The 21,049-nt window shown below is 35.5% G+C and overlaps 1 protein-coding gene across 2 annotated transcripts in view; it reads left to right on the top strand.

Annotated features, from left to right (window-relative positions):
- Positions 1 to 21,049, top strand: part of LOC128017335 (NT-3 growth factor receptor-like) — a 90,403-nt gene that overhangs the window by 44,398 nt on the left and 24,956 nt on the right. The window contains exons 8-11 of one of the 2 annotated variants that reach the window (XM_052602685.1): positions 1,213 to 1,518; positions 2,835 to 2,849; positions 4,255 to 4,304; positions 4,399 to 4,501. In XM_052602685.1, the coding sequence (XP_052458645.1) occupies positions 1,213 to 1,518; positions 2,835 to 2,849; positions 4,255 to 4,304; positions 4,399 to 4,501 (474 nt within the window). The remainder of the gene's footprint in view (positions 1 to 1,212; positions 1,519 to 2,834; positions 2,850 to 4,254; positions 4,305 to 4,398; positions 4,502 to 21,049) is intronic. The other variant, XM_052602686.1, reaches the window with a different exon arrangement.

The following is a 21,049-nucleotide window of genomic DNA, read 5'->3' as shown; positions in this document are numbered from 1 at the left end:
ATATATTTAAATTCATATGAACATGAAAATACATTAATTGAATAAATATCCATTTTATAAATTATATTATTTATTTATAAATAAAAGCCTCTGTAGACCAGTTCTTGACTATAATGTTCATTACCCGACAACATGGACAATCAGTCCAAATGATCGGATTTGAGAAACATCACAACTGGGTGCAGAGTCAGCAAAGCCAAAAGGTTTGGCCCTGTTCCACTTAGCCACATTAATAATGCTAATGAAATGTGCACCCGTTGGATTTTAGCATTCCGATCAAAAGCTCCGGAATATGAGATGCACATATGGGATGCACATCCCTCCCGTTCTCTTTCTCTCTTCTAGTGGGATTGCAGCAGGAATCTGTAAATGACAGGCCTCATGCAGTAGTGAGAGCAGACAGGCCGAGAGCAAGGGTGCTCCTGCATGCTGATTCTAAAACACATGTCATCTGTTTAGGCGGGATGTGTGCCGAGCTGCTCTACAGGAGGGATATATCTCTCGTCTAGTCTCATCAGTCAGTCAAGCACAAATCACTTCAGTGAGAGAAGGCAGCTGACAATAACGATGCCTTCTCATTTGAATCACAAACAAATGTGCAGTGTCGGACAATATGCTTGCATGCAGTTTACCTTTAAATAACGTACAATAAGATACAGTCTGTGACAGCAAGATTGCGAGCTGTTTCATGAACTTATAGTGCATATTAACATAACAGTGGGCCTTCTATTTACTTGACAATAACGATGCAGGTGCATTTCTCAAAAAGTGAATCTTTGAGTCTTTTAACATCAAAGGAATAAAAATTGATCATCATTAACCCACTCTTCTTGTCGTCTGTCACCATCGTCAGTCTTATGTTGTGTGTACAGTATTATTTTCTTTTATCTGTGAAACTGAAAATGAGATGTTAGGCTGAATGTCTGAGATTCAGTTTTCCATACAATGAAAGGGAATAGATATTCATATTTCCAAGCACATTTAGGCTCCGTTTACACTGCACCCCATTCTGTTCTGTCTATTTAAATCTGACATTTAGGACTATCTGTATGCACTGTCATTTTGCAGGTAATAAAATTAGATTGGTTTGTTACCATAGTGTTGATTCCAAAAATATAAGAGAGTTGTGGTGGAAAGAGTATGTGTGTATGTGTGTGTATTACCATGGTTGAGAAATCTGTGTAAATCTTGGTTTTTCTTTCCTGATATCAGTTCCACCAGTAATACTGAAGCTGGACGAGCCGGAGCGGCGCCATCACACCTGCATTGAGTTCACTGTGAGGGGCTTTCCCCATCCCACACTGCGCTGGTTCAACAAGGACCGTGAGATTCTGCAGAGCGAGTACATCCACATGGAGATGGAGCACTACAAAGATTACTTGGAAGGCTGCTTGACTTTTCAGAACCCCACACATTACGACAATGGAAACTACACCCTAGTAGCCTCCAACTCCCTCGGGTCAGTCACCAAAACCATCTACGGCTATTTTCTTGAGCCACCGTTCATTGAGGATGAGGGTAAGCTATTTAACTGTTTATTTACTTTTGTAGCCTGAGGGATTGAGGGTTTTATTGATATTTATTGATAGGAATGACTCTGATATTTATTCATTTTATTTTGATATACCTTGGTATGTGTGCCTGCTTATATAAACAAAACAATATATGTGATATTATATATATATATATATATATATACAGTACAGACCAAAAGTTTGGACACACCTTCTCATTCAAAGAGGTTTCTTTATTTTCATGACTATGAAAATTGTAGAGTCACACGGAAGGCATCAAAACTATGAATTAACACATGTGGAATTATATATGGAATTATATACATAACAAAAAAGTGTGAAACAACTGAAAATATGTCATATTGTAGGTTCTTCAAAGTAACCACCTTTTGGTTTGATTACTGCTTTGCACACTCTTGGCATTCTCTTGATGAGCTTCAAGAGGTAGTCACCTGAAATGGTCTTCCAACAGTCTTGAAGGAGTTCCCTGAGAGATGCTTAGGCACTTGTTGGCCCTTTTGCCTTCTGTCTGCGGTCCAGCTCACCCCTAAACCATCTCGATTGAGTTCAGGTCCGGTGACTGTGATCCATCACTCTCCTTCTTGGTCAAATAGCCCTCGATGCCTTCAGTGTGACTCTACAATTTTCATAGTCATGAAAATAAAGAAAACTCTTTGAATGAGAAGGTGTGTCCAAACTTTTGGTCTGTACTGTGTATGTATGTGTATATATGTATATATATATTTAGGATAGGAATATATAATTCACTGTAAAATCTATATACATTACAGTTCAAAAGTTTGAGGTCGGTAAAATTATGTAATATTTTTGAAAGAAGTCACTTCTACTCACCAAGGCTGCATTTATTTGTTTAAAAATACAGTAAAACTGTAATATTATGAAATATTATTATAATTTTAAATAAATGTTTTCTATTGCAATATATTTTCAAATGTAATTTATATCTGTGATGTAATGCTGAGTTTTTCAGCATCATGACTTCAGTCTTCAGTGTCACATGATCCTTCAGAAATCATCCTAATATGCTGATTTGCTGCTCAATAAACTTTTCTTAATATCATAATTGTTTAAAAGAGTTTTCAGGATTGTATGGTTAGTAGAAAGTTCAAAAGAAAAGCATTTATTTGAAATATTTGATACATAACTTTAATGCGTATCAAATAAAAAGTATTTTTTTTTCTAAAACAAAAAGTCTTATTGGCCCCAAACATTTGAATGGTACATTTTTATGCTTTAAAATGTTTTATATTTTTAAACTTTTGTATGTGTTTATTGTCTCCACTTATGCTGTTCTTTCAGGAATGATTGATTACAGTAAGTGCCTCTTTTTTTTTGACCAAAAGAATACAGACAGACAAAACATCTCATGTCCCTGTTCTGCTTGTTGAACTAATAAAAAAAATTGAAAAAAAAATATTAAAAAAACATATATATATTGCTTCAAATACATAATCTATGATCTTAAGGTCAACATTGAAGAATTTGATAAAAGAGTATCCTCTTTCGAGTGGTATCTCATAATAATACCTCCTCTTAAGTGCACCAAGAACACAGAAGTTGGCAAACAAAAATGCTCAACATAGCAAAATTGAAATCTTCTCTAGTATCTGTAAAAAAAAAAAAGGACACCTCTAATGATACAAAACAGAGGTAGATTACAGAATAGCCCTGATGAATTACACCATGTTTTTGGCACGTATACAAGCTCTATGCATTAAGAGTTCAGGACGGTGTAATTGTTTTCGAGTCCGGCGAGGACAGCTCGTGCCTTGGGTGCGTGATGTGGTAATATCTGAGCCCTGCTGCACCTCTGCCATTATGACTCAATTAAATGGCAATTCCTCCCTGACACCTGTGAACAAACCACACGGGTTCAAACTAAAGCCTCCCGAACCAAAACAGTTTACAGTGTGCCCCTCAGGCAGCATAAAAAATGTACAAGTCATGAAGTGAATTGAAAATAGACATATCTAGAAGGAACAGACAGAATTCAATATGTTGGTGGAAGCAAACCTAGTTGTTCCAAGGATGAAAAGTTATTGAATCAAAAATCTAATTAAACTAGATTTATGTCTTTAAATTCAGATATTTTAAAATTTGGTATCAAATTAGCAGTCATTCATTAATATTCATAAATTGTTTTACTCTGCCAAAAAGTTTATAACAAGCAGTTTAATGACATGACGACTTAATCCACATGAGTGTGATGATGTGTGTCGATGTGTGTTAAATTGCTTTATTTTTATCCCTATAAGAAATAATGGTGGAAATATTTAACTTGTTTAGGTTTGCTGAAGCCAAGGATGAACATTTAAGAAGTGCATATTAAAAGTGTTAACAACTAGTGTTATTTTAGTATTATATACAGTACATATTAAAAGTGTTAACAACTAGTATTATTTTAGTATTATATACAGTATATAAATATTTTATTAATTTATTAATATCTAGTTTATATTTTCAGTTTTCATTTTAATTTTAGTTTAGGTTTTTGTAATTTTTGTACTAAAGCTACAATTTTTTTTCAGTTGGTTGCCAGTGTCACCTATCTAATTTTGTGCAATATTTAAAAGTTTTACATTTAATATTTCTATTAAATTTCAGCTTTATTGCGATAAATAAAAAAAGTTTTGGTTAACAACAAAAACACTGTCTAAAGGAAAGCATTTTTTTGGCCTCTTTAATTGTGCAGTGTCTTTTTGTTTTTTTTTCCCCTTAGCTCCAACATCTGAAGATGAGGCGAAGAGTCCTGAAGAAGATTCATTTGGAGTAAGATGTCTTTAAAAGCAAAAGGCTAAAGTTCTCCTTTAAATTCAAATTCAGCAGACGTATGTCATTGACTGCTGTATTGCTTTTCCTGTAGATGTCGATTGCTGTTGGTCTGGCTGGCTTTGGTTTTGTATTCCTCATTGTGATTTTCGTCCTCATCAACAAATACAGCAGGCGCAACAAATTTGGGATAAAAGGTATGACTCGATTATTTTGCTATATGTTGAAATAAAGGCAACTTTTTGCTCCATATTTTCAGGAAAGTGAGTGGATATGTGGCTGGATGGAATTTTATCCATGGGGAATTGATTGGATTGTGAACAATGGTCTCTTTACGACAGGTGGTTGGATGGAAATAGTTTTGTCTTAATGTGTCTTAAGGTAAAAATCTAAGTATTCTCAATTCTCTTCATCCTTTCTTGAAGCAGCACAATAGATTTCCTCAGTCTTTCAGTTGTCAATCATCTCAAGGCACTCTGTAACATAACAGGAGTTCTCGGCTTTGGTTTTAGGCTATGTTTAGAGCCTGCTTTTAGACATGGTCTGGCAAGTCATGAGTCAGATAGGGTTTGGTTTGTGCTGTGTGGGTTTGTGTGAATAGAATTTGAGTTGAATGCATCCTCCGGTCTCAGACCTTGGGACGGCAGTTGGCGGAAATGCCTGCGAGTTTGCCTTTCTTTGGTTAGCCTGACTTCCTCCGCTAATATTATAGTTGAAATCACTGTGGAGCCAGTGTTTTCAGAGATCCGGTTTAATATTCAGGCCTACGTTTGTAGTTGAGGTGGGCAGTACCACAAAAAAAAAAAAACATATGACGATACGAGTCATTTTAGATCACGGTAACAATAATAATTGTAACACATTTTACAATTTTAAGTAACATAAGTAATCATTTTACACTTACACAGCAATGTTAAATGTAAGTTGGCTATATAAAAATGACTTTGTAAATTCTGGTTTGAATTGTTATTTCATTAAGTACATTATTTGATCCTAAACATTACATTATTGTTGCTTCCATTAATGTTTGCATAGTTATACATTTAATTGGCATTGGAAATGACTGCAGACATGTCCTAACAGTTGAAAGAGGCAAACCTTCAAGGGTTTAAACTAAACATTAACAAATAACTCAAACTAAAAAGTGTTACAACTACCTTTTCTTTACTCCATCACATTTATAAACCTGAGACTGCCATCTTATCCCAGAGTTGCCCTCATTTCACTCAGTCTTTGAATAATGACTGTGTGTCCGAGGCAATATGTCAAAGAGCAAACAAATTTCAGGAAATTATCTTTTGTTTCCCATCCGCATTGCTGACCTCACATCCATCTTCGCTTTTCAAAGATTGTTCTCCTAAACCTACATGAACACATTGAGTTTATGCGTAAGCCCCTTGACCTGCTCTTTCCTCATATGTGTCATAACATGAAACGCTCTCTCACTTTGTTGTGACAGTCCTGCGAGAGACAGAAATTATGAGTTCTGTTCACTCCGAGAGGAACGGCTCATTATGTTTCACGATCGTTGGCAAGGTTGAAGAGGCATAAAAGGATTGACACTCAAAGCGTGACGTCAATATGAGCCCTTTTCAGCATGCTGGCCTTCCCACAATACACCACTTGTACTGTTTTTCTCTTCAGATCAGCTGGAGGTCTTAGGCAGCCATTACCTCAGATTGAGCTGTATTGGATTTTTGCCTCATTCAATCATTCGGGAGCCTTTTTTTTTGCCGTTGGAGTTTGATCACAGAGTATTTTGAGGCAGCAAGTAATACCTGATTTTGTGTGTGTGTGTGTGCATTTTTCGCTTTTGGTGTTTGGACCCTTGCTATTAAATCATAAAATCATGAACAGGTGTTGTGCCGCTCAACTTTCAGCAGGCTTTTCTTCCCTTTCAAGCCATTCAGGGCACTTCTGTTAATGGTAAAGCTTCATAATCTGGCTCAGTCTTCATTTTGATGTTTTGTGGTTATTGTGTGTAAATATCAAGAGAGGGAAATTCTTAATTTAAGTGCATTATCAATTTTTACCAGTAGTCTAGTAGTCTTCAATACTAAATGGACTAGTCAGATGGTAATTGTTTCTAAAGGTTATGTGCATGGAAGTAAATATACACTTTTGCATTGGGATGGCAATCATTTTCTGTAAAATATTCTGTATTACAAAATTGTGGCAAGGAAGAAAACATTGCATGGCTGCCTTTATAATGATCAACAGATTTTGGTTTTTGCTTCCATAAGTTCCTGATCTTGGTTAGGGAAACTTCTTTTAATCAGTTCCTGTCTGCTATGAATCAAAATGCCAATAACAAAACAGATAATTGATTTGGATTACCAAGAAGAAAGTACACAAGAAATGTTGTTTTCAAGCATTTCTCCTTGCAACATTTCCGCTGGGGATATTTAAGATGTTTTATTAAATTCAGTTCCACATAATGCATTCATTTCCTGTCAGGGGAGGATTATTTAAGAGAGCTTGAGGCTTTATCTGAATTATAATCAGATATTTTGTCCAGCCTCAGATCTGTAATATAATCAGATTTGTGTTTTTATTCAAGAATCTTGATCCATAAAATTTAAAATGTAAGTTTTTTTTATATATATGTATGCTTCATGTGCTTCAAGTTTTTATAGAGCATAAGGCATACATTTGCAGACTGTGAAGTTAGGCGGAAAGCACTCACACAGTATGTAGATGTTTTGGATGGGTATTATGATAATTACTAACTGCGGGTATGCACTACTGCATTTAGGATAATCCGCATCCATCAGGATGTGATGTTGTGCTCTAGGGCTTCTGTTTTTTGTTTTTAAAAACAATACATTCCAAATAATGATACATTTAAAAGTTAAAATATTTTATCTGCTTTACTTTCCTGGAACACTGCAAAACAAGAAGCATTGAAGTTTGTATTTAATTTATTGAGCCAAGAGGTCAGTCTGTGATGTTATCATCCTAAATAGGTTAATGGAAGTGCAAAGAATGTATGCAAGTACACACCTGCATATCTGGCAATGATTTTCACAAGTTTTTGTCTTTTTTTTAGTTAACATTATAAAATGCATTAGTTTATAATGAACAAAATTTTTTTTTTACAGTAATTATTAGCCTTTGTTAATATTAGTTAATACAAGTACAACAGTTACAACTTGTGCTTTTAATAATGTATGTAAATATAGAAATGTATATTACAAATGCTAAACTAATGTTGACAAATACTTTAGTGTGTTATTGTTATTGTGTTACAATAACTAAGTGTTATTGAAGTATTTTATTCTTACAGAGGCTGCATTTATTATTGGATCAAACAATATAATAAAAACAGTAATTTGTTAATTAAAAAAATTAAGGAATATTATTACAATTTTAAATAACTCTTTTCTGTCTGAATACATTTTAAAATGTAATTTATTTCTGAAATGCAAAGCTGAATTTTTGCTGCTTAAAAAACATAAATTATTATTATTATCAATGATGAATCAATATTTTTGTAGAAACAATTTTTCCGATTTGATAGGAAGTTTAAAAGAACAGAATTTATTTGATATTGAAATCATCTGTACTTTCACATCCTTTCTGAACAAGTGTATTAATTTCTTTCAAAAATTAAACCGAAAACAAAAACTTAACAACCCCAAACTTTTTAATGATAGTGTACCTTATATATATGCTTGTTCATATCTTAATGTCATGTCAGACATCTGAAATGCCATGAGATCTGCTTTTTGCCAAATATTTGGGAGGAAGACTGAGTCATAGCTCACGACGGTAACTAACTGCATGTGACAGAGTTTATTTTAGCTTCACCGCAAAAACCCTCCGCTTTGCCTCCCTCCGCTCTTTGCCCTGATAGCTCACCTGCCTATTAAGATCCTATCATCACTGTCACAAGGGCTTAAACCTTCCTCGGCAACATTACTGCAATAAGCCAAGGGCTGTTTGGCACACATCATCAAACCCAAAGATTTCATGCCTGACTGACTCACCTTGCCCGAGCCAATGAAGCAGTCAATGGAGCCACACATAGAACAACAGCTCACATGTGAAGACACCCGCTCGCATGTCTGCAGTGACCCTGACATGCAGTTTCTTTGACAGAAGGCCACGTACAAAGACATAGTGAAGCTGTCGCTGATTCAGGACAATAGCCGTTTTCTGATGTCAAAATCACAGCAAGGACCCGCTGCCTTTTCCCCTCCTCATTCACAGTGGAACCGGGCCATTCAGCTCTATTTTTCAATTTTGAAAAGCACTTCACTCCATTAAGATGGGGGTTTAAAAGGATACTTTCCCCATTGAATTAATGCACTTTGGGGTTTCAACCATATCCCTGCCCTACCTGCGACCGGACTAGTATCTGTAATCACATCATTTTGGTAATAAAAATGAACATATTCCCCTCTTGAGATAGAAAACACCTGTGTTCCAAAAAATCCTTACTCATCTCATATTTGATCATTGTTTCAGGTTCATTTGTTGCTCAATTGCTCCCCAGCTCTCACACAGTGCCATTGTGAAACCACCATGCCTGACTGTAGCAGTATTTGGTATTATAAGTGGTGTTTGCTAAAGCATTTGAACAAACCTGAAACCTGAAAAAGTGTTAAACTTTGACTCATTACTCATCCCACACTGTTTGCACTACAAAGATGAATGATATCTCAATTCAAGTGGAAAAGTGAGGCCAGACTTGCATTATGTGTACTATGAAACAGAAGAAAGCCCAAAGACTTACATTGAAAAGGTCTTTCGAGCCATGTAATAGAGAGTAGCTTTTGGAATGGGATAAGCAACCACTCAGAACACTCTATGCATCAAAAGTAAATTCTGCATATATATATATATATATATATATATATATATATATATATATATATATATATATATATATATATATATATATATACTTTTTTTTTTTTTTAGAATATGATAAAGATTTTTTAAAAATCAGCATACTGGATTTTTTTTATCATAGGAAGAGGACTTATATCTATATGTCCATCCATCCATCTACTCTTTCATCCATCCATCCATCCATCCATCCATCCAATCATCCATCTAACATCAATTATCTATCTGTCCATCCTTTTTATTCTGTCCATCCAATCATCCATCCATTCATTGCTTCCGACCATCCATCCATCCATCCATCCATCCATCTGATGAAATTTGACATTTGACATCTGTTAAAATCCATCAAACCCTTCAATTCATCCATCTATATGTCCATCCATCCATCGACTCTTTCATCCATCCATCCATCCATCCATCCATCCATCTAGCATCAATTATCTATCTGTCCATCCTTTTTATTCTGTCCATCCAATCATCCATCCATTCATTGCTTCCGACCATCCATCCATCCATCCATCCATTCATCCATCCATCAAGTTTGACATCCATCTTTGAAATTTAAATTGCAATTAGGTATCCTTTTTTCTAACACAATTAAAATTCAGCTGATTTAAAAGCATTTAACATTAAAAATATATGTACATGTGTTCTAAATTCAATTCAGAAATACTTACAACCGTGGTATTTTTTCTTTTTTTCTGTTTATAGTATGGTCTCTGTTTGTAGTAACCTGTGGATAGATTTTTTTTCTGTAAATGAGCTGCTGTAAAGAACCTCTTTTTTTCCCCAACATACTAGATAACACTGCATAGTTAAATCACTTAACCTCTCAATGCTGTTCTCCAGACAGATACTGCTCATCTCAACTCTATTATATAGGGAATAGGGGACATTGATAAACGCGGTTCTCTCCCTCTTAAGGCTGTATGAAATGGAGATGAAGGTGTGTGTCATGCAGAGACGAAGGGTCATTATTGGCCCCCTAAAGGCAGTGCACTAAATCAATTTCATGCTAGTGAAATGGCTTAGTCCCTCTTGCCCTAACACAATTAAACATAATAGAATCTGACGTGGTCTGGACGTGCTTTGATAATGATTTGGGTGAGCACATGTAGATTATATAAAAACAGTTTGTATGCAGTAAATTGTGAACTAGTGAGATGAAATAGTTCCAGAACACCATTATCAGAATTCTCATTACAGACATGTTTGGTTTATTCTGGGCTTTTATTTGTGGATCATTCTAGAGGAGAAGAAATCCTCAGCTAAAACTTCTCCCAGAAGAGAAACTTTGGATCAGCCAAGGAAACCAGAAAGAGATTGGACGTTCAGTTATTGTGCAATTTGTTTTGAAAGGTTTGCTTTTGTAATGTTTTATCATAATGCTATAGCTTGCTCGGACTTTGAGACAACAATCACTGGCTCCATTCTGGTATGTAATGCCCTGTTCATGATTAAACAAAATGGCTGTATTTGATAGAGCGAGAGGTTATTGACCACTGGTACAATTAGATATTAATAGGACCATTAATTTAAAGTGACCTTGCTGAATAAAAGTATCAATTACAAAATAATACAAATATATATTGTCCTAGCTTATGCAAAATTTCAGTATTGTGTAAGCACCTGTTTCCATACATGCATTTATGTATATATGTACGTGCATTTATCCTGATCCCGATTATCCACGCTCTATATCCCAGTCTTCCATAGACTTCTGTTTGACCTGTGCAATATGTTTTTGAAAACACTGGGGCATTTTGTGCATTAACTTTAGCGGAACTGTCATCTATAATAGGCAATTTCTGTGATCGTCATGGTGTGTTGTCACGGTTGTCACAGGAGAGGGGGACGTGATCGTGAAGAGTGCTCTAGAGGTGGAGAAATCATTTGTTTTCCACACTGAATCAAGACTGTGTTTCCCCCTCAACAGTGTTCTGCATCCATTGATAGGTCACTTAATTTAATAGAGGTTCCACAATGCTCATAACGTCAATGATGAGAGCTATCGCGGTGCAGAATCAGAGTCTGTGTTAGTGTACACATCTCAAGCCTTTGTGTTTCCTGAAGGAAATACCAGCATTTGCATGGCAGCAAAAATGATATGCAGCACGGATGGACAAATAGAAGATCAATCAGAACAGAAACAAGACCAAGTGCAATTCAGAATGCAGATTTTTACAGTGATGTCTTCGCTGTTGGCTACACTTTGAATACTGAACATCCTGTCAGTATAAATCAGTGTGAGTTTTTAAACTTTTTCCTTTACTTTCTTAAAAAGTATATGGTTTATAATAATTAAAAACAGATAGCACTCCCGAGGCTAAAATTATAACTTATATATAATTATAAGTTTGAATAGAGTCTGTATGATAACATGGCCCAGGCTGACTTACAGTAACAAAAGTTTTGAACAAAGGAAAATTAATACAGTGTTTCATTGCAAGCAGAATAATTATACGATGCAATGCCACTTTGATGTTGATTTTTGCATAAAGAACTTTTTGTCTAGACTTTTTTTTTTTTTTGCACTGAAATTATATAGCAAAAAGTTTGTAAAAATAGCATGTTTTCTGTTGTATGGAAGCTAAGAGGTCATGCATTGTTATTGTTCTCTCTTTTTTAGCTAAAATAAAAACATACAAAAAAAACAACATTATATAAGCATGCAGACTCAAGTTGGCTGGAAGTAAAATTGCCCAAAGAATCATTGATGATAAAGTTGTAGCCTTGTTTTCAAGTGTCATTCATATTAGAATGATTTCTGAAGGATCATGAAACACTGCAGACTGGAGCAATGATGCTGAAAATGCAGCTTTGCATCATAGGAATGTTTTTAATGCATTCTTTTTTTTTTATCAAATAAATGCAGCCTTTGTAAGCATGAGACTTTTGAAAAATCCTACCAACCCAAACTTTTGAATGCAAGTATACATGTAATGCACCTCCAAAATGTTTTTTTTTGGACCTCCAGACTAAGAGCAAACTTCAAATGCATGGTCTTATAGGGTTCTGTAATATCCTGCATTAATTAATGACTGTAAAATTAGTCAGCACCCAAAAGGCCGAAGTTTAGATGAGCGTTTGCTTCTAAAAAGGCTTCTGTTCCCATGTCACAGCTTTTGTAACTTAATCTGTCTTAGTACTGCTTTTCTGCTCCAGTGGGAACAAATGCAGCCAATTTTTAATCATTGAGCATGATAATTAGCAGCAATTGTAGAAGTAATTTCCCAGATTAGGCAACCTCAACAGAGCAAAGCATGTCCATTAACTTAAAGCTGGCTGCACACTGTATTCTTGCCACGATTTTGTCGTCTGATTCAGACGATTTTGTCGTCTGAGACTAAATTTGAAGGTTGCATAGTGTTACATGCTGACTAATGTTAGATTAATTGCCTTTGTGATAAATCTTGTACAACCTGAGAAGCAATAATCGTAAACGTTGGTAAAACTTGCATAGTGCATATACAGTAGCTGGTTTAAATTGAATATAAGGCACATGGTGACTCTTCTTGGAATAGGAGTTTGTTGAATTGTCAAAAGAACAGTTCACCAAAAAAGTTGCTAAAAATGCATTTACTCTCAGGACATCCAAGGTGTAATGAATTTGTCTTCATCAGAACAGATTTGGAGAAATGTATCATTACATCAGATACAACAGATCCTCTTCAGTGAATGAGTGCCGTCAGAATAAGATTTCAAACAGCTGATAAAAACTTCATAATAATCCACAAATATGAGTCCTCTATACATCATTTTTGGTGAACTATTCATTTAAGGCCATCCGACCAATATGTCACTGCCAATATGTCAAGGACATCTTGTGTTTTGTATAAAAAATAAAGAAAGTGAATTATATTGGAACTCCACATTAAATGTACTGCTTTCATAGTAGATGATTTTGTGGTGGCTAAAGGCAAGAATGTTGCTGGATTGAGCCCTAGATGATCCGATTCACGAAGTATGACCATTGTGCCTATGAGTAAAGCACTTAACCCCAGTTGCTCCAAGGGAATTGTTGTAATGTAGGTTGCTTTGGATAAAAGTATCCACTAAATAAAAATAAATCTCTAAATCTGTCATTTTTCAGTCACCAGGGTTAAATTGTTGTCCCCCCTGACAGGATAATATGCACAATTTATGGCACATTGTGATAGTATAGCATTGGGAGATCCTTGGTAACTCGAACATCGAATGTTTTCCTTATTTTATTTTCAGCATATTTAGGATCTCCGTTGAAGGCATGCGAAGAGTCACGTATCTCAGACATTAGTCAATGACACAGTGATCCATCCAGTTGATCTGCTAGAGGAACACTTGTAGCCTTTCACTGTACATCTCAAAAACAGCGTCTGCCATGTTCTGATACCAGCGTCATCCCTCAGAGAACGCGTCATGTTCACTGTAGATGAGTGGGCAAATGCAAATCAGTCTTATTTCCAGCGCTCGAGTGTTTGTTAAACAGCACGGAAATCACTGCACTCTCAGAATCACACACCCCGAAAATAGTCTATAATCGTTTTAATCCCAGATGTGGGAGGAAGTTGCTTTTTTTAAAGATCGCAATTTGCTTCTGAAAAATGTCAGCACACACTGTGTGTTAGAGAATGTGAATCACTCATCATCCTCATATGTTGATTAAACAGAAGGAATATTCTTATTGTTGAGAAATGCTAGTCAATATATATATGATCTCACTCTCTCTCTCTTGCTCTCTCTCTCTCTCTATATATATATACATACATATAATTCAATTTTCTTATCAACCAATCACATGACAGTTGCTTCAATGCATTTAGGTGTGTGGTCGTGGTCAAGACAATCTCCTGAACTCCAAACTGAATGTCAGAATGGGAAAGAAAGGTGATTTAAGCAATTTTGAGCGTGGCATGGTTGTTGGTGCCAGACGGGCCGGTCTGTGTATTTCACAATCTGCTCAGTTACTGGGATTTTCACGCACAACCATTTCTAGGGTTTACAAAGAATGGTGTGAAAAGGGAAAAACATCCAGTATGTGGCAGTCCTGTGGGCGAAAATGCCTTGTTGATGCCAGAGGTCAGAGGAGAATGGGCCGACTGATTCAAGCTGATAGAAGAGCAACTTTGACTGAAATAACCACTCGTTACAACCGAGGTATGCAGCTAGATATTTGTGAAGCCACAACACACACAACATTGAGGCAGATGGGCTACAACAGCAGAAGACCCCACCACTCATATCCACTACAAATAGGAAAAAGAGGCTACAATTTGCACAAGCTCACCAAAATTGGAAAGTTGAAGACATGGAAAAACATTGCCTGGTCTGATGAGTCTTGATTTCTGTTGAGTCATTCAGATGGTAGAGTCAGAATTTGGCGTAAACCGAGTGAGAACATGGATCCATCATGCCTTGTTACCACTGTGCAGGCTGGTGGTGGTGGTGTAATGGTGTGGGGGATGTTTTCTTCGCACACTTTAGGCCTCTTAGTGCCAATTGGGCATTGTTTAAATGCCACGGCCTACCTGAGCATTGTTTCTGACCATGTCCATCCCTTAATGAGCACCATGTACCCATCCTCTGATGGCTACTTCCAGCAGGATAATGCACCATGTCACAAAGCTCGAATCATTTCAAATTGATTTCTTGAACATGACAATGAGTTCACTGTACTAAAATGGCCCCCACAGTCACCAGATCTCAACCCAATAGAGCATCTTTGGGATGTGGTGGAACGGGAGCTTCATGCCCTGGATGTGCATCCCATCTCCATCAACTGCAAAATGCGATACTATCAATATAGGCCAACATTTCTAAAGAATGCTTTCAGCACCTTTTTTGAATCAATGCCATGTAGAATTAAGGCAGTTCTGAAGGCGAAGGGGGGTCAAACACAGTATCAGTATGGTGTTCATAATAATCCTTTAGGTGAGTGTATACAGTATATAATAAATCTGAATATTAGAATGATTTTTGAAGGATCATGTGACACTGAAGACTCAATATGTGAGTGTGCTGTTCTTGTCATGTCACATTGTTGGCTTAGCAACATACTCTCAAACTCAAGTTTTTTAAATAAGGAATTATGAACTGCTGTTTGTGTGCCATGATCGTGAAGAGGGTTGCTACATATGTAAAGCACTTCAAACCAGTCAATTTTGCGGTTCCATGTTGTTAGTATGCTTATGTCTTCGACACTAACAGCCTAATTAGATAAGCAAGACCACTCACTTTTGGAAAAGAGCTATTGTAAATCTGTCTAATTGCTGTAATAAGAGAGACATGTCAAGAGTTCTTCTGAATGGAAGTGATATAAGGTGATTTAAATACAGTACAGTAGTTAATTGGCAAGATTTAATGGATGGCATGATCCTCTCAAACATGAGTTTGAAATTTACTTAAAAGATACTGGTAATCATATATACGTCAATCATATATTATGTATTACTTGTCCAATTTGGTCTCCACTTCGCGTGCCAATCTAATTACCCTCTCTGGGACATGGGCTTTCTGGAAATCACTAAGAGAGAAACCATGAATCATGTTGCATCCTCAAGAACTTGATGAATCATACCAGCGTTGGTTAGTGTTTGCAGAACGTGCACAAAAAGCTACCCACTTATGTCTTTCGCAGACATTAGCAGAGCGTCTTTCTGAGGACTAATACAACAATTACAGACAGACAAGCATGAGATGAGATACGGGTATTCCTTTTGATTCACACATAACAAAATGACTTCAAGGGCAGCATCGGAAAATCAAAAAAGGGTTGGAACTTAAAAAACGCTGCTATCGTTCAGCAGCACACTGATTGCTGGAGGATATTCTGCCTCGTGTAGGAAATAAACTGAAAGGGTTATGGACAGAATTTATTGAAATCCTAACAAAAGCTGTTTGCTTTCTCTCAAACAGTGATAAGCCTCAGGCAGCATTCGGTGCTGCAAAGCCCCCTCATCGAGTATTTATATGACATCTGAAAGAGCAGGAATTAAGAAAACACAGTGTGAATGTTTGAAAACTGTAGAAATGATTTAAATGCATCGGAAGCTCTCCCGTTGACTAAAGCAAAACACTGAAGTTTGTCATTAGTGCTGTTTAGAATAGAAGTGCCACTTTACATTAAAGTGGTATCCTTAAAGAGGTCATATCGTGAAAAATTTATGCATTTTTTCTTGATGCTTTGAAAGCGAACAGTTTGATGTAGCAATTAATTCGTAAACCTGGCTATGGAAGAAACCTTGACTAATATTTTCAAGGGCATTTATCTACAAAACTGAATTAATCAATGAATTTTTAATTAAATGGAAATTCATGTTCTAGTCACATTCTCTTGGTTAAATAAAAATAATTACTTAACACTGTCAGAAAAAAAAATTGATTTAGTATTTTTACATTAACAGTAATAGGTTATTCTATTTATTAAAACCAAGTCTCATCAGTTTAGCATTTTACATTTATAATAAATCAAGGCATTATTTAACAAAATATTTTGTAACAATATTTTGACACTGTATATTTTTATATTTTATTATTAATTCTATATTTTATTTATTAAGTGGTGTTCAGCTGTTCTTTTTGATAATGAACTTATTTCTGGATCATCAGTCATCAGAGCTCGGTAAACAATGATTACCAAGGGCCAGATCTGGATCCAGCCCAGCTTATCCAGCCCACGACTTGTGTGAATGTTGTGCTGGGCTAAATAAATGACTAAATAAAACAGGACAGAAACAAATAATGATATTACTGAATTAACAGCAAATGCAACAAACTTAATAATGCATTTTTGTCACTTGGACTTGACAGTAAAGCACAGATTTTGAGCTTGAATGCAGACAATTGACTGTTATTCTGTCATAATTTCCTAACCCTCATGTCATTCCAAACCTTTACGACTTAGTTTCTTCTGTGGAACATAAAAGAAAATATTTTGTATAATGTTATCAAAAAACAATTTGGTTACCCTTGATTTCTACTTCACAGAAGAAGAAAAAAATTGAATTTCTCAAATTTTATGTTCCACAGAATAGAGAAATTCATACTGGTTTGGAATGACACGATGGAGAGTAAATGATGACTGTTTTAATTTTTGGGTGAACTATCCCTTTAAGGACTTTACCATTTGTATGTTAACGCCGATATTTATCTGTAATCAGGCTCTTATTGAATTAAAATTTTACTTGAATTAAAATTAATTAGACCCTTATAGAGAAAGAAGCTGTTCTGTTCAATTATCTGAATGGACCAAGCATTACGCTGTTTATCATTTTACATTGTGACGGAAGCGCAGTGCACCTTTGCCATCAACTGTGCGGGTAACTGATCCCGCTCTGCTTTTTCATCGAGTAGCAACACTTCACACTTTTAGAGTATTTGCTTTTTGCAGTTTCGCATGCGCTGTAATGGCTTCGGCGATCGGCACACTACTTGACCCGATGGCCAGTTCATGTCTGCTGGTCACTGATGTGGAGATGTATACCTTTGATTTCAACAAGCTTGCTCACTAAAAAACCCCCACAGATCATGCTTTCAGGCCATTTGAGGTTTGATTTTGACGTGGCAAAGTATCAATATGTAAGTGTGTGTATTGCTTACAGTTTAATAAGACTTTCCGTTAATGCATTCATTTAATTTATTCAAACTGATTTGCAAAAACAAATATGCATGAACACAAGAGGCGGGATGTACAATTTTATTCAAATTATGAGAGTACTTTCTTCATGATGGTAAATAGAACTGAATGCTTTTTTAAAATTTAGTTCATTATTTAGTTGTTTTATTAAATGTATTAAATGTTTTAATATATTTGTTTCTCCAGTAATTCTGCAGACAATTCTCCAATGTCTGCAAGTACTAGTCAAAACTGCAACTCTGTTAATAACTATAAATAGCTAGATGAATCTAAATGAAATACTTCTCATATCTGCCTTTGATGAGCAAAAGCAGTGTTGACAGGGGAATCCCTGCGTTCTAGACACTGTAACAGGGTCACAGACAACATCAAAACAAAAATGCTTTTATTTCTATCACGTGTTTTTGAATTATTAAATGAAGCGTTTTGCACTTTCTTTTGTTTTGTTCTCATTTTGAGCTTGTTTGTTCCTGTCTTGTGATGGGATTAACACAGCTAAATTATGATTTAAGAGCCGCAAAATATAGTCCAAGGGCCCCTGTGTGTGATTTGTTTGTGTTTAATGAACCTCTTGGACTACCCATAGAATTCTATCTAGAATTAACTGGAGAGCTAAAAAGAAATGCTGATATGATACATGTTATGTAACTGTCTGTGGCACGACATGAGGAGAATCAGACAATAATTACATTCTTGCCTCTAGCACTGTGTCTGATTGAGCCCATTATGCAAACCCAGATTTTGGGTGACAGCGGCTCACCTCTGTGATTATCTGTACTGCACATTTAAGATTAGCGGGTGTGTATTTCAGCTTTCTGTTTGCCACGGTATTTGCAGATGTATTTCCTAGACTCTTTGAGTTGTGATTGAACCCTGTCTGGTGCTTTGGTCGGGCGAGCTTCAGGAGATTGTAATTGTCTTTGGTTATTGTTGTGATTTCCTTTCCTTCAGGCCTCTTAGAACCAAACTTGGGACCCTGCATTTGTCTATAAATTCATTTGTATTCACATGAAGACATACAAACTATCTACATGTGCACATTTCCTAACATTTATCACAGAGGGAGCTTTATGAAACATAATAAAATACAAAAGCAAAATACATATAGTTTGTATATTTATTTACATGCTTAATTTATATATTTACAAAACATATTTCACACTATTGACAGGGATGTCAAAATGTTCATTTTGGATAATATATTTGCTTTAACCCTTTGTTGTAATCAGTGATAGGCTTCATTATTGACTGGTTCTTGTGTTCTTTACTAATTGAATAACCTGTATGAGATTGGTTAACATAAAAGAGGCTATTTTATTGCTAGTGGAATTGCCAAGTTCTGTCATCAGACGGTTTTTCATAGAAGTTTACATTGATTACCATAATAACCAACAATAAACCACGCACTCAAGTTAATGCAACCCATAAAACCGAGATTGATTATTGATCAGACTTAATCTTTAACAAAAGCTATGGTTATGTTTGGAATGCAGTTCAAGTGTACTGCACAGTATACAGTATATAATACTTTCCATTTAGTAAGAATAGTATGTGATACAGAATGCATGTTGCACATATGTTGTATGTTTCAAAAAGTAGTATGCTACATTGTTGTCACATGACCATATTTAATTTAGCAAGTGTTATAGAAGCTACATTTCAGAAATATGAACAGCTATTTTAGATTGTTTTTTTTTTCTTCATCAAAATGGTCTAAAAAGGACTTAAAATGTGTTGCCTTGGTTTCAGTGTTTTGTATTTGTAGGACAGTGCAAGAGTACTGTGCGCACTTTTGCAACAGGCAATATCATGTCACTAAATTAATAAATAAATAAAATAATAAGAAAAAATAAAATAAAAGGTAATTGCGACTTTCTTATCACAGTTCAGACTTTTGAGTTGGACTTTTGAGTTGATATCACAATTCATATTTTTTGTGAATTCAGAGAAATTGCAAAACAAACTCAACTTGGAGAAAAATAAATCAGAATTGCAAGATAAAAAGTCACGACTCTGAGAGAGAGAGAAAAAAAAACTGAATGCGAGATAAAAACTTATAATTGTTAGATAAGAAAAAAAAATAATTAAACCCAGAGTTGGGAGTTTATATCTCAAAATTTTGAGTTTGTATGTCATAACTTTTTTTCTTTCTCAGAATTATAAGAAAACAAGTCAGTTGTGGGTCAGTTCCATAGCATACATAGATAGATATCCATACAACCTCAAACACTTATTCTACCTGCAGCCTATATAGCATACTCTCATTTGAGTTCAATATGAATTGTTGTGCTAGCACTAAAGAGTCCAAATCTATTTTCTCTGCATTTGCTGTGGGATATGAATGCGGCTTGTTGAGTTTTCCTTGCACTGTTGGATCAGTGAAGTCATGGGGCCATGCAGTAGCCTGATCAATAGCAGTCTTACTGTCAGAATCTGAATGATCACATGTTTCCTTGCGCTCCCTGCGACTGTAATAAAAGGTAAATATTTAATGGCCCCTGCCCAATCGTGGCCCACCACTGACTGCCCAGGATGATGCAACCGTATCAATTTTGATCACACCTCTCCCTCGGTTTAAATGGTTGGAGTCTGAGTGAAGACAGCAGCTCTTTATTGTTTCATTGCAGTTCTGTTCAGGAGAATGTGTGCTAGTGTAGAGTAGGAATAAATCTGCTCCAATGCTTTTAGAGTGCTTGCTTAGCTTTTCTAGTGTTCATAAAGCCTGTGTAACATTATGAATTACACAAGTAGTTTTTTTCTTAAGTTAGTAACGTGTCCACTACGTTTCTGTTTTGAGTCTGCTCAATACAGTTGCATAATGTTCTCGACCATTGAGTTAATGATTGTTTTTATTTACCCTTGTAACATATTGACATATTGCTTGCGAACTGATGTGGTTGTACAATGACAAACTAAATTTTTACATTTTACATTACTTTTTATTTTTTTTGCATAACAAGTTACTAATTATGATGCACATAGCCTAAGTATCTACCTGTTGCAAAAACACGTCCAAGTCATATTTAACACCAAAACCAAAGCAAGGGATGAAGTATAATTTGCTAGATGAAATAGTTTCCTTTTTTCCATTACTATAATATTAAATCGAATATTCCCATTAATATCCAATCATTACTCTATATTAAATGATTTATTATTTATACCTCAATATTGTACAGTATGTAGTATCCATGGAAGTATTTGCTTTACCTTCTTTAATTTATGCAAATTTTATGCTGAGTAGTAATAAGAATCTAATCAGAATTACCACTTAGAA

Source organism: Carassius gibelio, chromosome A7 (assembly GCF_023724105.1).
Source record: "Carassius gibelio isolate Cgi1373 ecotype wild population from Czech Republic chromosome A7, carGib1.2-hapl.c, whole genome shotgun sequence".
Lineage (NCBI taxonomy): Eukaryota > Metazoa > Chordata > Actinopteri > Cypriniformes > Cyprinidae > Carassius > Carassius gibelio.
The sequence above is the reverse complement of the archived record's forward strand: the minus strand, read 5'-3'. Positions and strand labels throughout refer to the sequence as shown.